The sequence below is a fragment of the Procambarus clarkii genome, chromosome 18 (assembly GCF_040958095.1).
Source record: "Procambarus clarkii isolate CNS0578487 chromosome 18, FALCON_Pclarkii_2.0, whole genome shotgun sequence".
NCBI lineage: Eukaryota > Metazoa > Arthropoda > Malacostraca > Decapoda > Cambaridae > Procambarus > Procambarus clarkii.
In genome coordinates, this window is record NC_091167.1 from 45,535,275 (window position 1) to 45,555,122 (window position 19,848).

General features: G+C 47.2%; 1 protein-coding gene across 1 annotated transcript in view; it reads right to left on the minus strand.

Annotated features, from left to right (window-relative positions):
• LOC138366130 (calponin homology domain-containing protein DDB_G0272472-like) overlaps positions 1 to 19,848 on the minus strand; it is a 55,079-nt gene that overhangs the window by 19,130 nt on the left and 16,101 nt on the right. The window contains exons 4-7 of the mRNA XM_069326872.1: positions 15,040 to 15,678; positions 13,656 to 13,862; positions 13,390 to 13,409; positions 12,939 to 13,332 (exon numbers count right to left, since the gene is read on the minus strand). Coding sequence (XP_069182973.1) covers positions 12,939 to 13,332; positions 13,390 to 13,409; positions 13,656 to 13,862; positions 15,040 to 15,678 — 1,260 coding nt within the window. The remainder of the gene's footprint in view (positions 1 to 12,938; positions 13,333 to 13,389; positions 13,410 to 13,655; positions 13,863 to 15,039; positions 15,679 to 19,848) is intronic.

Genomic DNA, 19,848 nt, shown 5'->3' on the forward strand with positions numbered 1-19,848 from the left:
TCACTTGTCAGTGAGAGTGTGTCACTTGTCAGTGAGAGTGTCCTTCTTGTCAGTGAGAGTGTCCCACTTGTCAGTGAGAGTGTGTCACTTGTCAGTGAGAGTGTGTCACTTGTCAGTGAGAGTGTTTCACTTGTCAGTGAGAGTGTGTCACTTGTCAGTGAGAGTGTGTCTTTTGTCAGTGAGAGTGTGTCACTTGTCAGTGAGAGTGTGTCACTTGTCAGTGAGAGTGTGTCACTTGTCAGTGAGAGTGTCCTTCTTGTCAGTGAGAGTGTCCCACTTGTCAGTGAGAGTGTGTCACTTGTCAGTGAGAGTGTGTCACTTGTCAGTGAGAGTGTCCCACTTGTCAGTGAGAGTGTGTCACTTGTCAGTGAGAGTGTGTCACTTGTAAGTGGAGGATCATTTACCAGCAGGAGTGTGGCTCTTGCCATACTGATTGTGTCACAACAGGTGATCATTACTACTTATAAGTGTAAGTGACACTTACAGTTGGGATAATTTGTTACTTGGAAGTAGGAGAGTTATTTTGAAGTTATCTTGAAATTATTTCGGGGCTGAGCGTCCCCGCGGCCCGGTCCTCGATCAGGTTTCCTCTTTGTTACACCCCCCCTTCCCCGGAAGCAGCCCGAAGCAGCTGTCTCCTAGGTACCTATTTACTGCTAGGTAACAGGAGCATCAGGGTGATGGAAACTCTGCCCATTTATTTCCGCCTCCGCCGGGGATCGAACCCGAAACCTTAGTACTACGAATCCCGAGCGCTGTAAACTCAACCGTCAGCCCCGCTCACAACTTACAAATATCACCTACCAGTGGGAGGAGTCACTTACAAGTGTCACGTATAAGTGTCCTTTATATGAGGGATTGTGTGTGATTGTCACTTAGTGTGTGTGTCACTCAGTGTGTGTGTCACTCAGTGTGTGTGTCACTTAGTGTGTGTGTCACCAGTGGTAGTGTGTGTGTCACCAGTGGTAATGTGTGTGTCACCAGTGGTAGTGTGTGTGTGTGTCACCAGTGGTAATGTGTGTGTCACCAGTGGTAGTGTGTGTGTGTCTCACCAGTGGTAGTGTGTGTGTGTGTCACCAGTGGTAATGTGTGTGTCACCAGTGGTGGTGTGTGTGTGTGTCACCAGTGGTAATGTGTGTGTCACCAGTGGTGGTGTGTGTGTCACCAGTGGTAGTGTGTGTGTGTGTCACCAGTGGTGGTGTGTGTGTGTGTCACCAGTGGTAGTGTGTGTGTCACCAGTGGTAATGTGTGTCACCAGTGGTGGTGTGTGTGTGTGTCACCAGTGGTAGTGTGTGTGTCACCAGTGGTAATGTGTGTGTCACCAGTGGTAGTGTGTGTGTGTGTCACCAGTGGTAGTGTGTGAGTCACCAGTGGTGGTGTGTGTGTGTGTCACCAGTGGTGGTGTGTGTGTGTGTCACCAGTGGTAGTGTGTGTGTCACCAGTGGTAATGTGTGTGTCACCAGTGGTAGTGTGTGTGTGTGTCACCAGTGGTAGTGAGTGTGTCTCACCAGTGGTAGTGTGTGTGTCACCAATGGTAGTGTGTGTCACCAGTGGTAATGTGTGTGTCACCAGTGGGAGTGTGTCACCAGTGGTAATGTGTGTGTCTCCAGTGGTAGTGTGTGTGTGTGTCACCAGTGGTAGTGTGTGTGTGTCACCAGTGGTAGTGTGTGTGTGTGTCACCAGTGGTAGTGTGTGTGTGTGTCACCAGTGGTAGTGTGTGTGTGTCACCAGTGGTGGTGTGTGTGTCACCAGTGGTGGTGTGTGTGTCACCAGTGGTGGTGTGTGTGTGTGTCACCAGTGGTAGTGTGTGTGTGTGTCACCAGTGGTAGTGTGTGTGTGTCACCAGTGGTGGTGTGTGTGTGTGTCACCAGTGGTAGTGTGTGTGTGTGTCACCAGTGGTAGTGTGTGTGTGTGTCACCAGTGATAGTGTGTCACCGGTGTGTCGCCAGTGTGAGTGTCACCAGTGTGAGTGTCACCAGTGTGTCACTAGTGTGAGTTTCACCAGTTTGTTACCAGTGTGTCACAAGTGTGTCACCTGTGTGTCACCAGTGTGTCACCTGTGTGTCACCAGTGTGAGTGTCACCAGTGTGAGTGTCACCAGTGTGAGTGTCACCAGTGTGTCACCAGTGTGTCACCAGTGGGAGTGTCACCAGTGTGTCACCAGTGGGAGTGTCATCAGTGGGAGTGTCACCAGTGTGTCACCAGTGTGTCACCAGTGTCACCAGTGGGAGTGTCACCAGTGTGTCACCAGTGAGAGTGTCACCAGTGTGTCACCAGTGTGTCACCAGTGGGAGTGTCACCAGTGTGTCACAAGTGTGTCACCAGTGGGAGTGTCACCAGTGGGAGTGTCACCAGTGTGAGTGTCACCAGTGTGTCACCAGTGGGAGTGTCACCAGTGTGTCACCAGTGAGAGTGTCACCAGTGTGTCACCAGTGTTAGTGTCACCAGTGTGTCACCAGTGGGAGCGTCACCAGTGTGTCACCAGTGGGAGTGTCACCAGTGTGTTACCAGTGGGTCACCAGTGGGAGTGTCACCAATGTGTTACTAGTGTGTCACCAGTGGGAGTGTCACCAGTGTGTCACCAGTGAGAGTGTCACCAGTGTGTCACCAGTGTTTCACCAGTGTGTCACCAGTGAGAGTGTCACCAATGTGTCACCAGTGGGAGTGTCACCAGTGGTAGTGTCACCAGTGGGAGTGTCACCAGTGTGTCACCAGTGTATCACCAGTGTGTCACCAGTGAGAGTGTCACCAATGTGTCACCAGTGGGAGTGTCACCAGTGTGTTACCAGTGTGTCACTAGTGGGAGTATCACCAGTGTGTCATCAGTGTGTCACCAGTGTGTCACCAGTGTGTCACCAGAGTGTCATCAGTGTGTCACCAGTGTGTCACCAGTGGGAGTGTCACCAGTGGGAGTGTCACCAGTGTGTCACCAGTGGGAGTGTCACCAGTGTGTCACCAGTGTGAGTGTGACCAGTGTGTCACCAGTGTGTCACCAGTGGGAGTGTCCCCAGTGCGTCACCAGTGTGTGTCACCAGTGTGTCACCAGTGGGAGTGTCACCAGTGTTTCACCAGTGGGAGTGTCACCAGTGTGTCACCAGTGTGAGTGTCACCAGTGTGTCACCAGTGTGTCACTGGTGGGAGTGTCCCCAGTGTGTCACCAGTGTGAGTGTCACCAGTGGGAGTGTCACCAGTGGGAGTGTCACCAGTGTTTCACCAGTGGGAGTGTCACCAGTGTGTCACCAGTGTGTCACCAGTGTGTCACCAGTGGGAGTGTCACCAGTGTGCTACCAGTGTGTCACCAGTGTGTCACCAGTGGGAGTGTCACCAGTGTGAGTGTCACCAGTGTGTCACCAGTGGGAGTGTCACCAGTGGGAGTGTCACCAGTGTGAGTGTCACCAGTGTGTCACCAGTGGGAGTGTCACCAGTGTGAGTGTCACCAGTGTGTCACCAGTGGGAGTGTCACCAGTGGGAGTGTCACCAGTGTTTCACCAGTGGGAGTGTCACCAGTGTTTCACCAGTGGGAGTGTCACCAGTGTGTCACCAGTGTGTCACCAGTGTGTCACCAGTGGGAGTGTCACCAGTGTGCTACCAGTGTGTCACCAGTGGGAGTGTCATCAGTGGGAGTGTCACCAGTGTGTTACCAGTGGGAGTGTCACCAGTGGGAGTGTCACCAGTGTGTCACCAGTGTGAGTGTCACCAGTGTGAGTGTCACCAGTGTGTCACCAGTGTGAGTGTCACCAGTGTGAGTGTCACCAGTGTGTCACCAGTGTGAGTGTCACCAGTGTGAGTGTCACCAGTGTGTCACCAGTGTGTCACCAGTGTGAGTGTCACCAGTGTGTCACCAGTGTGTCACCAGTGGGAGTGTCACCAGTGTTTCACCAGTGTGAGTGTCACCAGTGTGAGTGTCACCAGTGTGAGTGTCACCAGTGTTTCACCAGTGGGAGTGTCACCAGTGTTTCACCAGTGTGAGTGTCACCAGTGTTTCACCAGTGGGAGTGTCACCAGTGTTTCACCAGTGTGAGTGTCACCAGTGTTTCACCAGTGGGAGTGTCACCAGTGTGAGTGTCACCAGTGTGTCACCAGTGTGTCACCAGTGGGAGTGTCCCCAGTGTGTCACCAGTGTGAGTGTCACCAGTGTTTCACTTGTGGGAGTGTCACCAGTGTTTCACCAGTGGGAGTGTCACCAGTGGGAGTGTCACCAGTGTGTCACCAGTGGGAGTGTCACCAGTGGGAGTGTCACCAGTGTGTTACCAGTAGGAGTGTCACCAGTGTTTCACCAGTGGGAGTGTCACCAGTGGGAGTGTCACCAGTGTTTCACCAGTGGGAGTGTCACCAGTGTGTTACCAGTAGGAGTGTCACCAGTGTTTCACCAGTGGGAGTGTCACCAGTGGGAGTGTGTTACGACCTCAATGGGACGCAACCGGGTTCTTTTCTTGTATTTTACGTTCTGGTATCCGGCCCCAAGTTAGTAGAGGCTTTCAAGGGGTGAGCTCAGTAATGCAAGTAAAACATAGGGGGAGGCACATTAAATACAACAGTTCATCACTTTATCCATATATAATTATTTTCCCATCACAATATATATATATATATATATATATATATATATATATATATATATATATATATATATATATATATATATATATATTGTGACGGTAACGCGTTGGTGTTCGGCTGTTCAAAGCTAGGGGTATGGCCTCGTCACATAGAATTAAAAAAAAATAGAAAATCTGGAACTTCGTCTGTGGTAAGGTAAGGAGAAGACACACAAAACACAAGTAAATTTTAACAATGGAATTTTAATTACGTTAAATAAATCAAAACATGAATAAAATGGACATACAAATTCGTATAATAAAATCAATCAATCAAAATAATAAGAATAATTAAATGACACAATGAAAAGTTACGTTAAGACAAGTGAGCAATAACAAGCTGTGCAATATACAATAAAATGAGAGGTGCAGGAATATTGGCTTTAAGCTATCACCTCTCTCAGTACACGTAAGCCTAAGCTTTAGTCTACCAGGAAGAAGTGTTAACCGTATGAAAGCACTGAATATTCTGAGGACTGAGGTCGTGGCGGCCCCAGACATCAAGTAGTATGGTGGGTGGAGGGCAGTTGCAGCTAGACCGGCGGCCAATCAGCGAGGAGCCGGCAACAAGACAGGTAGTTTGGCGGTTTGAGGCTGAGCAGGTGTTCCTGGCTGCATACGTTTTGCTCTCTGGCAAACCTTGGAGATGTTGTTGTCGTTGTTGGACATTTCTTCCATAGTAGTTTTATATATTTGTAACGACGTATTTGTGGAGGGAAGAGCAGGCTCAATCTCTTGAAGGAGATTATCGTCACAACTCTCCCCCGAAGCCTGCGGTTCTGGAAGAAGTACGTCGTTATGTGGTGGAGTAATGGATGAAGTCGCTTCTACTTCATAAACTCTGGAGAGGGCATCGGCTATGGTGTTGTCAGAACCCTTGATATAGCGGATCTCCAGGTTGAAATCTTGTAAATACAAAGCCCATCGTAGAAGACGCTGGTTGGTAAATTGGGCTTGATGTAGGAAGCGGAGAGGGTTGTGGTCTGAGAAGATGGTTGTAGACCTGGCGCCTTGTAGGTACGGAGCGAAGTGTTGGAGGTTCAGGACGATGGATAGTAGCTCCTTTTCAATAGTGCTGTAGTTCCTCTGATGTGGTTTCAATTTGTAGCTGTAGTAGCTGACAGGTAGAACCTCCTCGCCTCGTTGTTGCATCAGGACACCACCAACGCCGGTACCACTGGCGTCGACATGAAGGACGAAAGGCTTGGTGATATCTGGTGAGGCGAGAATGGGATTAGAACAGAGGAGGAATTTGAGTTGTTCGAAAGCAACGGTTTGCTGCATGGTCCAATTATACCGTTGCTTGGGACTGGTTAATAGAATTAGAGGTGTGGCGACTGTACTGAAATTCTTCACAAACCTACGGTAGTAGGAGGCAAGACCAAGGAAGCGCAGGAGCTGCTTCCTGGTGGTAGGCTGTGGATACTGTTGGATGGCTTGAGTGTGTGAGTCTAACGGAGCTACGCTGCCACTCCCAATAACATGACCCAGATAACGCACTTTACCTTTCGCGAAGGTGGACTTGCCCAGGTTGATGGTGAGGCCGGCTGTTAGGAGCTTGGAGAACAGACGTCGCAGCTGGAGCAGATGTTCACTCCAGGTGTTGGAGGCTACGACGATATCGTCCAGGTAGGCGTATGTGTTATCCAGGCCCTGGATGACACGGTTGACAGCTCTCTGAAAGGTGGCCGGGGCATTACATAGTCCGAAAGGAAGGCGTTCATATCTGAAAAGTCCAAAAGGAGTGATGAAGGCAGATATCTCTTTAGCGCGCTCCGTTAGACACACTTGATAGTACCCCTTAAGCAAGTCCACTTGGGACAAGTACTGGGCACTACCAATGGCATCAAGGATGTCATCTATCCTTGGCAAGGGGTAAGCATCCTTGACAGTTACATTGTTCAGTTTACGATAGTCCGTACATAACCGCACCTTACCTTGGGGTTTGGGCACCAAGATACAAGGTGAGGCCCAAGGGGACTCACAAGGTGTAGCCAGTCCATGATCCAAGAGGTACTGCACCTCAGCACGCATGACTTCCTTCTTTTTGCTCGGGCTGATTCGGTAGAAGGGTTGACGAATCGGCCGGGTGTCGGGGAGCAGTTGGATGTCGTGCTGGGTAACATTACACTCTTGGGGGTCATCTCAGAACAACTCCTGATGTTCTCTGAAGATCTTGACAAGAGGTGCACTATGATTATCCTGAAAGTATTTGGGAAGATCATTAAGGATTTCGGAATTAGAAAGCGCTGACTCCTTGTCAGTGCTTTCGGGAGGAGAAGCTGGGAAGGTCTCACTGTGGATGTAGGGTTCTGTGAAGGTGGAATAGTTAATTAGGACAGTGGGAGGAGTACCATTATATTGCTTCAGGAGGTTGACGTGGCACAGCTGGGTCTTCCGCCGCCTATCTGGAGTCTCTATGACGTAGTTGTTGTTATTTCTGCACTCTTTGACGCGGTAGGGTCCTGAAAACCTGTTTTGTAAAGGTGAACCTGGGATAGGGAAGTATGCTAGAATGAAGTCTCCTGGCTTAAATTTTCTTACTTTGCTGGTCTGGTCGTAATGAGTCTTCATTCTCTCCTGGGCTTTCAATAAATTATCATGGGCAAAACGGTGGACTCTCTCTAGAATGTGTTGAAGGTTTTGAAGAAACTGGGGCACATTCTGATTCTCACTGAAGGTGGCATCTCTGAGAGAGTCTTTGAAAGCCTTAAGGGGAGTACGGCACTTACGGCCGTAGAGCATCTCATAAGGAGATACTCCTAGGGACTCATTGGGGAGACTTCTGTAAATACACATTATAAGGTCGATTTGCTTATCCCAATCCTTAGAGGTTTCACTACAAAACTTTTTCAAGAGTGCTTTGATAGTCTGATGACTACGTTCAAGAGAACCCTGTGAAGCAGGATGATAGGGGCTGGACAATACCTGTTTGATGTTGAACTCCTCCAGTGTCCTTTTGAAGAGGTCACTGGTGAAGTTGGTACCACAGTCGCTCTGAATCTCCCTGGGAAATCCGTATTGAGTGAAGATTTTCAATAGATGTTTTACAACCGTAGCAGCCGTAATGTTCTTCACTGGAACTGCTATGGGAAATCTGGTGGTAGGACACAGGATGGTTAGGATGTAGGCGTTACCTGAACTGGTCCGAGGTAAAGGACCAACACAGTCTATTATGAGTCTGTGGAAAGGTTCCGCAGGCACCTGTATGGGAATCAGTGGCGCTCTGGGAATGGAGATGTTCGGTTTGCCTGCCATCTGACATGTATGACACTGTTTTACGTACTGTTTGACGCTATTTACCATACCTGGCCAGTAGTAGTCTTGACGAATTCCATGGTAAGTCTTATTGAAGCCGTAGTGGGAGAGTGCTCCGTGGGCCAGGTGTAGAATAGTGGGCCGCAGGCTGGTAGGAATCACAAGTTGTTCGATGTTGGCCCAATCGTCCTCCTCCTTCAGTTTACTGGGTCTATATCTGCGGTAGAGCAAGTCGTTCTCTAGGAAGAACCCAGGAATACTGTCGGGTTGAGTCTCAGCCTGGAAAAACAATGGTGTTAAAGTAAGATCTTCCCTCTGCAACTTACGGAACTCCAACTTGGTCAGATTCGGGGGTAGTTTCTGAGGGTCTTGAGGGACAGCGGTAGCAGTAGAGTCAGCTGGCTGTGGACGTGCGGCTTGTGCACGGGTGGTCACGAGAACCGGAGGAGAAACTTCATCACTCTCTTGAACCTCTGCTGGAACATACGCTAGAATAGGGTTACTTGGCACAGAGTTACACACCTGGGGTTTGTCCATGACGATCAGGTTGGTCGGTTGCAGGTCTTCTGCCAAGTCGTTGCCTAGGAGAAGTTGCACTCCAGGCATGGGAAAAGGCTTTTCCCTGACGGCGACTTGGACTTCTCCGTTCACGTAGGGACAATCCAGGTGGACTCTGGCGAGAGGGTATGGAGTGGTAGCAGTGAGGTCAGTGATGAAGACAGTTTCTCCGGTGTAGACGATGTTGGGCACAGCCGACTTCAAGATGATCGATTGAAGAGCCGCTGTGTCCCTCAAGATCTTCAATTTGAAACGTCCCTCTGGATTTGAACCGTTGGCAGAGACAGTTCCAGTGTACAGGTGGTTACTGAAAAGAGAAAGATCATTAACATTAACACCAACATTCATCACAGGCTTACTGGACTTAGGAGGAGTTGGTTTGGGTTTCTGTGGGTCAGTGGTTCCCTTGTATTGAGACTTACCACACTTGTCTATGGTATGTCCATAGAGTCTACAATACTTGCAGTACAGTTGCGAACCAGCTTGATCGGGGCTCACTTTCTCGTAACTGTACCACGACTTCTTACTGGAGGATGGTTCGGGTGTCAGCCGGTGGATGAGGCTGTAAGTGTCAGCTGACTTAGCACACTTCAGGTAGTCGGTTTCTTCTTTATCTGCTAAGTAGAGGCGGACAGGAGGCGGCACACGTCTCAAGAATTCTTCAACAAGCATCAGGTTGACGAGTTCTGTAAAAGTAGAGACATGTGCTGCTTCCAGCCATTTCATGAAATATCTCCGTTTTGTATTAGCAAACTCGAGGAAGGTAGTGGTACTTGCCTTCAGGTGGTCACGGAATTTCCTTCTATAACTTTCCGTGGAAAGGAGGTAGGCGTCCAACACTGCTTGTTTCAGAGTCTGGTAGTCATTCTCAGACGCCAAAGTACTGAGTGTGACTGCAGCTCTACCTGTAAGATGGACTCTGAGAAGTGTGGCCCATTGGTCGACAGGCCAACTGAGTTGATTAGCAAGGGTTTCAAAGGTGGTAAAAAACACATCAACTTCTGCTTCTACAAAGGATGGCATTAACTTACTTGCATGTGATATATTAAAACTGACGGGAAGATTGGCAGTAGCTTGCTGGCGTTGAGTGAAGTGTGAAGTTTCCAAGGCGATTTCGCGTTGACGACACTCTAGAGCCAGAGTCGCTTGTTGCTTGTCATGTTCGCGTTGCATCTCCAACTCGCGTTGTTTGGTTTCAAGCTGTACGCGTTCCCGCTCCTGGAGTGTTTCAAGCTGTACTCGTTCACGTTCACGGAGTAATGCGACCTCACGTTCGTGTTCTTCTCTCCTCAAGGCAGCTTCGCGTTCTTCTTCTTCTCTCCTCAAAGCAGTTTCACGTTCTCTGAGGGTGATTTCTCGTTCTTGTTCTTCCCTTCGTATGGCAGCTGCTTCTCTTTGCTGCTCACGTTCAATCTTGGCCAGCTCTAGTTTAAGTTTCATCGTTGCCAAGTCAGTTTTATCTGCAATATAGTAAGTTTCATGAGTTTCAGAGTCGATCTTACCTTGCTCTAAATAGTAATCCAGCAACAGGTTGTGTAGGTCATTTTTGTTGGCTTGGTAGGGAACTTCTAGTTGATACTCATGTGCAAGAGTTTGTAATTCAGTCCTCTTGGCACGACTTAAAGTCCCTATTTCACCTGCTGGATTTGCACGGAAAGCTTGGAGACGAAACATGGTGAAATTAGCAAATAAATATACACGAATATTCAGTTATAGTGAATGTCAGAAACAGGACAACGTGGCAACTGATACCTATCCTGTGGGATCTTTAACAATTAAAGTTAAGTACAAGATGTTAAATGATTAATTTAAATCAAGGGCGCAGGAAATCTTGTACCCGGTACTCATGTAAGAGGATAAGGGCAAGAAAATCCTACTAACAAATGAAACAGAGTTTCGAAAACAAATGAAACAGTTAAATGCCTCAAAAGTAAAATTGGTAGTCCAAGGATGTAGGCATACCTTGCCAAGTCTCTATAGGACATAAAGCAAGTTTTTCCCACTGAATTTAATATGATACTTACAGAATTAGCGAACTTTTGTGCTCTGAAAAAGTAAGCTAATTCCCTACCGTTGTAGGTATCATCATCTCTGACTGACGTGTAGGGGTGCGAGGTGTCAACTGGTGACGAGAACTGCTGCTGAGGTCCCAATTCAGCAACTAAAGTTCGAGCTAGAGGAACTATGGCCCTCTTTGTCCTCCTACAGTCAGATTGCAGAAGATTGGGTGCACTTGACCCGGGGCAGACCACAGTACCAGGGTACCAATATGATGATCTGTCAAAATGAGAAATATCCAAGGGACAAAGATGGTAAACACGAGTAATAACACGGAGGGAGAGATGACCAATTAAGAGTATGACTGAGGCCTACAGTCACCACGTAATCCAAAGTTGTCTCACCTTCACCATATGTTACTCTCGCAATGCACAATACACCGCACCATATAAAAAATGAAATTGAATATGAAAAATAGTACAAGCTATGTTAACAAAGTTAAATACGCTTACCATAAATTACCACTTGGCACCAGTACCTGAGTGAAGCTCCTAGCACAGGCCCCCATATAATATGTGACGGTAACGCGTTGGTGTTTGGCTGTTCAAAGCTAGGGGTATGGCCTCGTCACATAGAATTAAAAAAAAATAGAAAATCTGGAACTTCGTCTGTGGTAAGGTAAGGAGAAGACACACAAAACACAAGTAAATTTTAACAATGGAATTTTAATTACGTTAAATAAATCAAAACATGAATAAAATGGACATACAAATTCGTATAATAAAATCAATCAATCAAATTAATAAGAATAATTAAATGACACAATGAAAAGTTACGTTAAGACAAGTGAGCAATAACAAGCTGTGCAATATACAATAAAATGAGAGGTGCAGGAATATTGGCTTTAAGCTATCACCTCTCTCAGTACACGTAAGCCTAAGCTTTAGTCTACCAGGAAGAAGTGTTAACCGTATGAAAGCACTGAATATTCTGAGGACTGAGGTCGTGGCGGCCCCAGACATCAAGTAGTATGGTGGGTGGAGGGCAGTTGCAGCTAGACCGGCGGCCAATCAGCGAGGAGCCGGCAACAAGACAGGTAGTTTAGCGGTTTGAGGCTGAGCAGGTGTTCCTGGCTGCATACGTTTTGCTCTCTGGCAAACCTTGGAGATGTTGTTGTCGTTGTTAACTTAAAAAACTTAAAAGGAAGTATTACTACACTATATGTACACCAACGTCTCTCTCAGAAGACACTAAACACTCGGAGAAGCTCAATCGATGCAGTCTTGTACCGTGTTTCCTCATCCGTGGTACTACCCTCAGCAGGTTCCGGGAAAGAACAATGAGTCTACCCTGGCCACGGGCCAGCCAAACCACAATCTCACTAAGTGCCTCTTCGTGAAGGCCCACAACCACAGTCCATCCTGTTGCTGGCAGGCACCAATCAGCCTCGCGCTGCTGGGCCACTTCACTTGCAGATACTAGGGTAGCGGGCCCTAGGCAGAAGATTCGTGCAACTCGCTGGTTACTCTCCTCTTCGGCACCACAGTCAGTTGTCTCTTCTATTAGCCAGCCTCGGGTACGGCGAATCCTGTCACTGCCACTCCACAGGCAGACAGTAGAACACTTCAATTCTTTTCCGGCGGCGGCTCATTGCTTCCTCAAAGCAGACTGGTGTAGAGACCTTGGCTGCCTGGGGTAGACTGCTTGTCTTTGTATCACAGCAGCCCTACGTTGACCCTCTGAATACAGACACGTTATCAGTACACTGGGACACTACATGGGACCACTAGGAAACGTCACTTACTGGCTTAGACACATACACCCATCTCCGTTTTTGACAGATGGCGCTGCTTTTCTAAACACCACCTCACTAGGGGTCAGCACCAGCTACCTAACAAGCCGACTAGGACAGGAATCTGGCGCCTCTTGCCGGTATATTCCCGTCATCACTAGATGGCGTTGTCCATGTTGTGGGGGGGTTTTGGGAGCGGACTCACAGATGGCGTTGATCTCACTGCTCCATGCTCTGACGATGGACTTGGGTTCATACAACCCGTTCTCGCAAATTTAATAAGTCAATATTGACTTATTAAATATGTGCATAGGTGACATACTTAACATAATAGTTTCCCTTGAAAAGCTTCATAGAAAACACCGACCTTACCTAACCTACTTAGTATGTTAAGATAAGCATCTTATTGCTTCGTAATTACAATTATTACCTAACCTATACCTATAATAGGTTAAGTAACAATTGTAATTACGAAGCTATAAGATGCTTTTTTTAACATACTAAGTAGGTTAGGTAAGGTCGGTGTTTTCTATGAAGCTTTTCAAGGGAAACTATTATGTTTAGTATGTCACCTATGCACGCAACTAATAAGTCAATATTGACTTATTAAATTTGCGAGAACGGGTTGGTTCATAACACCTCCCCACCAAAAAGGAATTTGGTTTGGGTTTCTAAAACAACGGAAAACAAACCAAATTAGTACGTTAGTACAAAACCAATCAGACGCACATTGCCAATGGGTTGATGCGGCGAGGATGTCCTGTCTGCAAACGTGCTTTAATGGGAGAATCTGGCACAAGGAAAACTCGAAGATCATAGGCAATGGGGTGAATCGACACCTCCCTGTGTCGTGGCACCACTGGTGGCTGGTCGCAGCAGGCATTTCTTGTACCGGTCTGGCAGTCCTTCAGGGAGACGGAAATCAGGAATACATGGGACAGATGATTTGGAGTAACAGCGATAGTTTTTAAATCTGTACTTAAAGCATAACCGCTTACTAGGCCCACACCTAGTCCCAACAGGGCTGCTTGTACATTGAAGATTGTATTCGCTCTTCCACCATCAGGTCGACCAACGTTCCGTATAATGTCGAATCCACACTCAGCATTTACGCGGGGGGGTGTCAACCTGTCGGGAACAGTCACTCATAAAAACATTTCTCCTACTCCCTGTATCAACAATTACCTTTCAGATCCCTTCTTCGACTGCAATACTCAAAGGGCAAGTCTCTAATCTCAGGTGTCTCTTCACGATGTTCATAGGAGCCATCATCTGATGGTTCGTCCACTGGTCCTTAGAACACACACAAGAATAAAACAAAATTCCGCTAAGAAACATTTGGCTAACTTAGGAATAAGTTTCATGAGCCTGTAATATCCATAGCCAGCTATATCCATTAGCCTGGCTAGGATCAAAGAGGGCACTAGAACCTGCGCACATTCCTCACATACCTCTGACGTCTGGGGAATCTCTAGCCGGTTCCGTGAACACTGTACCTCGCCATACCGCAAGTACTTATGTGCCATCGCTCCAGACTCTTGGGTATCCGTGGGTGCTTGTACATAAGGCTTCTCCTCTTGCTCAGTTGCTCCTGTCGCTGTAGCCCCATGTTTCTCGTCTGGAGAAGAGTCGGCAGAATCTGTTGGAATGCTCTCGATCTGTTGGGTAGAGGGAGATTTAAACAAGTTATATAATTTCAAGTCTGCCTGTACCTGGGTATTGATGTTTCATGCTGTCACCTCAGAACTTATTGCTGCTCCAGCTGGCTCGTCCATAATCTTGAGATGATCTTAGTTCCAACCTGTCGCCAAGTCGTTGGCTAGTACTATGTCTATCCCAGCTGTAGGCAGGGTATCAACTACTGCCAACGCACATGTGCCACTGAAGTAGGGCGAGTCTAGGTGTACTTGCACTAAGGGGGCAACGTACCGGGTCAAAGAAAACCCAACTAGGACAACCTTTTGTCTCCCATCAACACTCATTCCCTCGGGCAACGAGTCTCTCACGATCAAGGACTGGGCTGCTCCACTATCTCTGAGCACTACAACTGATCTACCAGTATGATCACTCGTTACATACCCGCCTGAAGTGTGAGGAGTAAACAATCCTGGTCCTTCTCTACTCGTCATCAGAGGCTGGGTTCCAGCTGGTGGCGTCACACAACCCATCAGCATTACTTCCCTATGTGGGCCGTTACTTCTTCTGTCTCGGCACATAGCAGCTACATGCCCTCTCTGCCCGCAAGTCCAACACACTACGTTCCTCCTTGGACTACTGTGTTGTGGACTGCTAGGACTAGTTCTTCAGGGACTACCTTGGGTCATCTTCATAGCACTCTGTGGGACAGGCCTCTCTTCTTCTGAACGAGATTTGCCAAACAGACGTGGGTGACTCTTCGGGACATACCTGGCAGAGGATCGATGAGTTAGGATGTACTCCTCAGCCATAGTGGCAGCCGCATTCAAGGTCTCTACCTGCTGTTCTTCTAGATATGTCTTTAGATCTCCAGATAGACATTCTTTAAAGTCCTCCAACAAAAGGAGCTGCTCGAGTTGTTCTTTTGTTTTCACCTTTCGAGATGCAGACCATTCCTAAAAAAGCCGTTCCTTGATGTTCGCAAACTCGGTGAACGTGTACTCCAAGGTCTTCTTCAGGTTCCTGAACTTTTGCCTATAAGCTTCAGGCACCAACTGATAAGCCATAAGCACTACCTTCTTCATCTTGTCGTAATCACTGGAGTCATCACGTGGAGTAGGCAATTTGGGCCTTCCCAGTCAAGACGGACTGTATCATGATGGCCCAATTCTCCTTTGGCCAATTCAAAGAGGCAGCAACCTTCTTGAAGGCAGCGAAGAACTTTGAATCTTCCTTTTCGTTGAATTTAGGGACCATCTTTATATTTCTTACCGGATCGAAACTACTTGTTTCCTTTGTTTCCTTCCGACCACCTAATCGTAGCACTTCTAACTCGTGTAGTCTTTCCTTCTCCTTTTCTTGCCTTGCACGTTCGTCTCTTTCTCTTCGTTCTTCTCTTTCTCGCTCTTCTCTTTCTCTTTCTCGCTCTAATTCTAAACGTTTCATTTCCATTTCCTTCTCTTTCAAAGCTATTTCCTTCGCTATTTCCTTTTCCTTCATTTCCCGTTCTATTTCTAACTTCTTCCACTCTATCTCACGATTTATTTCTAAAGTACGCATTTTGACAGTTAGAAAACTTATATTTAGTTCACCCGCATCACTTTCACTGTCACTAACTTTATCTTCCTTTTCAGTGGAAGCTATCTCACTTTCCTTTACACTCTGTGCCTCGCTTTCCTGCTTCTCCCCGGCCTTTAAGTGCTTATGAACCTTCGATAAGTTTTCGACACTTGAATCACTCTCATGTATTTTGATCTCTAGATAGGCACTCACCAGCACAAATTTTTGCTTTCCCAGATATTTCAATCTAGCAAGACAGTCCTCCTTGTTCAGAAATTCCTGAACATCGTCCAGATCTTAAATAGTCACTCTTTCTGCCATTTTATCGTCTAAGTGGTGCACGAGCACTTAACTCACCGCTTTACTAGGCACTTATAACAACTGAGCACCACGCTCGCCAATACTGCACGTAACCATACTGAGCACCGCACATGTAACGTTCTCAAAAGTAACAAACAGAGGAATTATTCACAGGGGATTGCACTACGTCACCACTCCCATCAAACGAACTTGACAAGAGGTCAGATCCTGCTGGGGATGCCAATTATGTTGCGGCCTCAATGGGACGCAACCGGGTTCCTTTCTTGTATTTTATGTTCTGGTATCCGGCCCCAAGTTAGTAGAGGCTTTCAAGGGGTGAGCTCAGTAATGCAAGTAAAACAAAAGGGGGAAGTACATTAAATACATCAGTTCATCACTTTATCCATATATAATTATTTTCCCATCACCATGTGTATATTATATATATATATATATATATATATATATATATATATATATATATATATATATATATAAACTCTTAAAAGGAAGTATTACTGCACTATATGTACACCAACGTCTCTCTCAGAAGACACTAAACACTCGGAGTAGCTTCTATGCAGTCTTGTACCGTGTTTCCTCATCCGTGGTACTACCCTCAGCAGGTACCAGGAAACAACAATGAGTCTACCCTGGCCACGGGTGTGGGAACCGACCTGTGAGATTTATATTTATTTAATTTATATAAATTTATATTTACGTTAATATATATACTTCGATAGCAATTTGTATGATAATGAGTGGACTGTATTTCTGCAATAATCTCATAATCTCACAAATCGATCCTCTACACATTAGGGGGGTTTATATTAAATTTATATATATGCAGCCAATCAAACTACAGTATTAACTACACATTGAAGAGGTTCCTTATCTTATTGTACAGCAGGCCTTAGTCCACCAGGTATAACCAGGATGTAGACACCAAATTATCCTCTTTGAGGTAGCTTCCATCACCCAGTAACTGGCACACAAAGCATGCTTCCTCGTCTTGACCTGTCAAAAGGGCGCTAGCTATAAAGCCAGAATCCTAATATATGACAGCTATATCAGAGAAAACACTGTACAAGGAACCATAAAGACCTGGCTTAATTACCTTTAGTATGAGGCGATCTCGTGATCTAACCGGCTGACCCTATCTAATGACATTAATGGCCACAAATGATAGATAAATGGGTTTTGGCAGAACACTTAACTTGTATTTGTTGACAGCGTGTTGATGATGGTACACCTTTGGTTTCCATAACACTTCGTCCAAGTAAAATTAACAGGAGCCGAATTGCTCCCATGAGCCTCTGGTCTAAGTACAATAACAATGGCTGACCACTCCCTCACAACTGACGCTACTGGCCTACATTGTCCAGATGACAGTAAGTGATAGAAGGGTCACATTTACTCTATTTTAATTCTGATAATTAAGTTAATTTATATGAGAGGTTTTTATGATGGTAAAGTCCAAAGACTAATGTATTTAAGAATAATTCCCACCATAATAGGTGGTGAATTTATAATAGTATGTGGTAATGATATCCCGTTTTCTATAGACGGAAATTCCACTACAATTTACATTTTCTATGGGTAACTTGTTTAAACAACACAACAATATTATCTGTCTGTATGATATTATTAAATGGTGTCGGATTTTCCGACAACGGGCCAGCCAAACCACAATCACACTAAGTGCCTCTTCGTGAAGGCCCACAACCACAGTCCATCCTGTTGCTGGCAGGTACCAATCAGCCTCGCGCTGCTGGTCCACTTCACTTGCAGATACTAGGGTAGCGGGCCCTAGGCAGGAGCTTCGTGCAACTAGCTGGTTACTCTCCTCTTCGGCACCACAGTAAGTTGTCTCTTCTACTAGCCAGCCCTGAGTACGGCGAATCCTGTCACTGCCACTCCACAGGCAGACAGTAGAACACTTCCGTTCTCTTCCGGCGGCGGCTCACTGCTTCCTCAAAGCAGACTGGTGTAGAGACCTTGGCTGCCTGGGGTAGACTGGCTGTCCTTGTATCACAGCAGCCCTACGTTGACTCTGTGAATACAGACACGTTATCAGTACACTGGGACACTATATGGGACCACAAGGAAACGTTACTTACTGGCTTAGACACATACACATATCTCCGTTTATGACAGTTGGCGCTGCTTTTCTTAACACCACCTCACTAGGGGTCAGCACCAGCTACCTCACAAGCCGACTAGGACAGGAATCTAGCGCCTCTTGCCGGTATATTCCCTTCATCACTAGATGGCGTTGTCCATGTTGTGGGAGGTTTTTGGGAGCGGACTCACAGATGGCGTTGATCTCACTGCTCCGTGCTCTGACGATGGACGTAACAGAGTGTCACCAGTCGGAGTGTCACCAGTGTGTCGCCAGTGTGTGTCACCAATGTGTCACCAGTGTGTCACAAGTGTGGGAGTCACCAGTGTGTCGCCAGTGTGTGTCACCAATGTGTCACCAGTGTGTCACAAGTGTGGGAGTCACCAGTGTGAGTGTCACCAGTGTGAGTGTCACCAGTGTGAGTGTCACCAGTGTGTCACCAGTGTGAGTGTCACCAGTGTGAGTGTCACCAGTGTGAGTATCACCAATGTGAGTGTCACCAGTGTGAGTGTCACCAGTGTGAGTGTCACCAGTGTGAGTGTCACCAGTGTGAGTGTCACCAGTGTGAGTGTCACCAGTGTGAGTGTCACCAGTGTGAGTGTCACCAGTGTGAGTGTCACCAGTGTGAGTGTCACCAATGTGAGTGTCACCAGTGTGAGTGTCACCAGTGTGAGTATCACCAATGTGAGTGTCACCAGTGTGAGTGTCACCAGTGTGAGTGTCACCAGTGTGAGTGTCACCAGTGTGAGTGTCACCAGTGTGAGTGTCACCAGTGTGAGTGTCACCAGTGTGAGTGTCACCAGTGTGAGTGTCACCAGTGTGAGTGTCACCAATGTGAGTGTCACCAGTGTGAGTGTCACCAGTGTGAGTGTCACCAGTGTGAGTGTCACCAGTGTGAGTGTCACCAGTGTGAGTATCACCAATGTGAGTGTCACCAGTGTGAGTGTCACCAGTGTGAGTGTCACCAGTGTGAGTGTCACCAGTGTGAGTGTCACCAGTGGGAGTGTCACCAGTGTGAGCGTCACCAGTGTGAGTGTCACCAGTGTGAGTGTCACCAGTGTGAGTGTCACCAGTGGGAGTGTCACCAGGGTGAGTGTCACCAGTGTGTCATCAGTGTGAGTGTCACCAGTGTGAGTGTCACCAGTGTGAGTGTCACCAGTGTGAGTGTCACCAGTGTGAGTGTCACCAGTGTGAGTGTCACCAGTGTGAGTGTCACCAGTGTGAGTGTCACCAGTGTGAGCGTCACCAGTGTGAGTGTCACCAGTGTGAGTGTCACCAGTGGGTCACTCCCGCAATTAAAACATCTGAGGAGGTGTTCTCCATCCTACAGTAGCCCTAAGTTGAATGTGTATGACACCCTTCTGAGGTTCATGCTGGTGAAAATCCTGAACCTGCCATAGGACGACTCCCAGTGGGAGCAAGCAACCTTTCCTGTAAGACTTGGCGGCCATGGTGTCAGCACAGCCTTCCAGATTGCTCTACCAAACTTCTCGTCAGAGATATCTTACCTGAAACCCTGAGAGCTTCAGCAGGAATACTTGATCCTGCTTTCACTGAATGTTAAAATCAGTTGGATGCTCTTGCAGCCCCAGCACCCATCATTATAGAGCCAACAAAAAACATAATCAGTTCGGCTTTGACCACCCACTAGTGGAAAAAGTAGCTGATGCCATGCTTAGCGCCTTAACATCAGACAAGGATGTGAGCAGTGGGTGCCCCCCATGCAGGAAACTTCCTCCTGGCAGTACCTATGTCGGCAATAGGCACGCGCCTAGATCCAGAATCCCTTTGTGTAGCTGTGGCCCTCCGCCTTGGTGCCCCAATTAAGACTGAATACAAGTATTTTTGCAACAGGGTGGAAGCAGACCAATACGGACTGCATGGGTTGCATTGCGGAATCACAAAGGGCTGACATGCAAGACACAACGAGCTCAATGACGTCATCAAGAGAAGCTTCGTCTCAGCTTGGTGCCCAGCAGAGAGAGAACCTCGCATCCTAGGGGCCCCCCACCCGAATGACCCTGCAC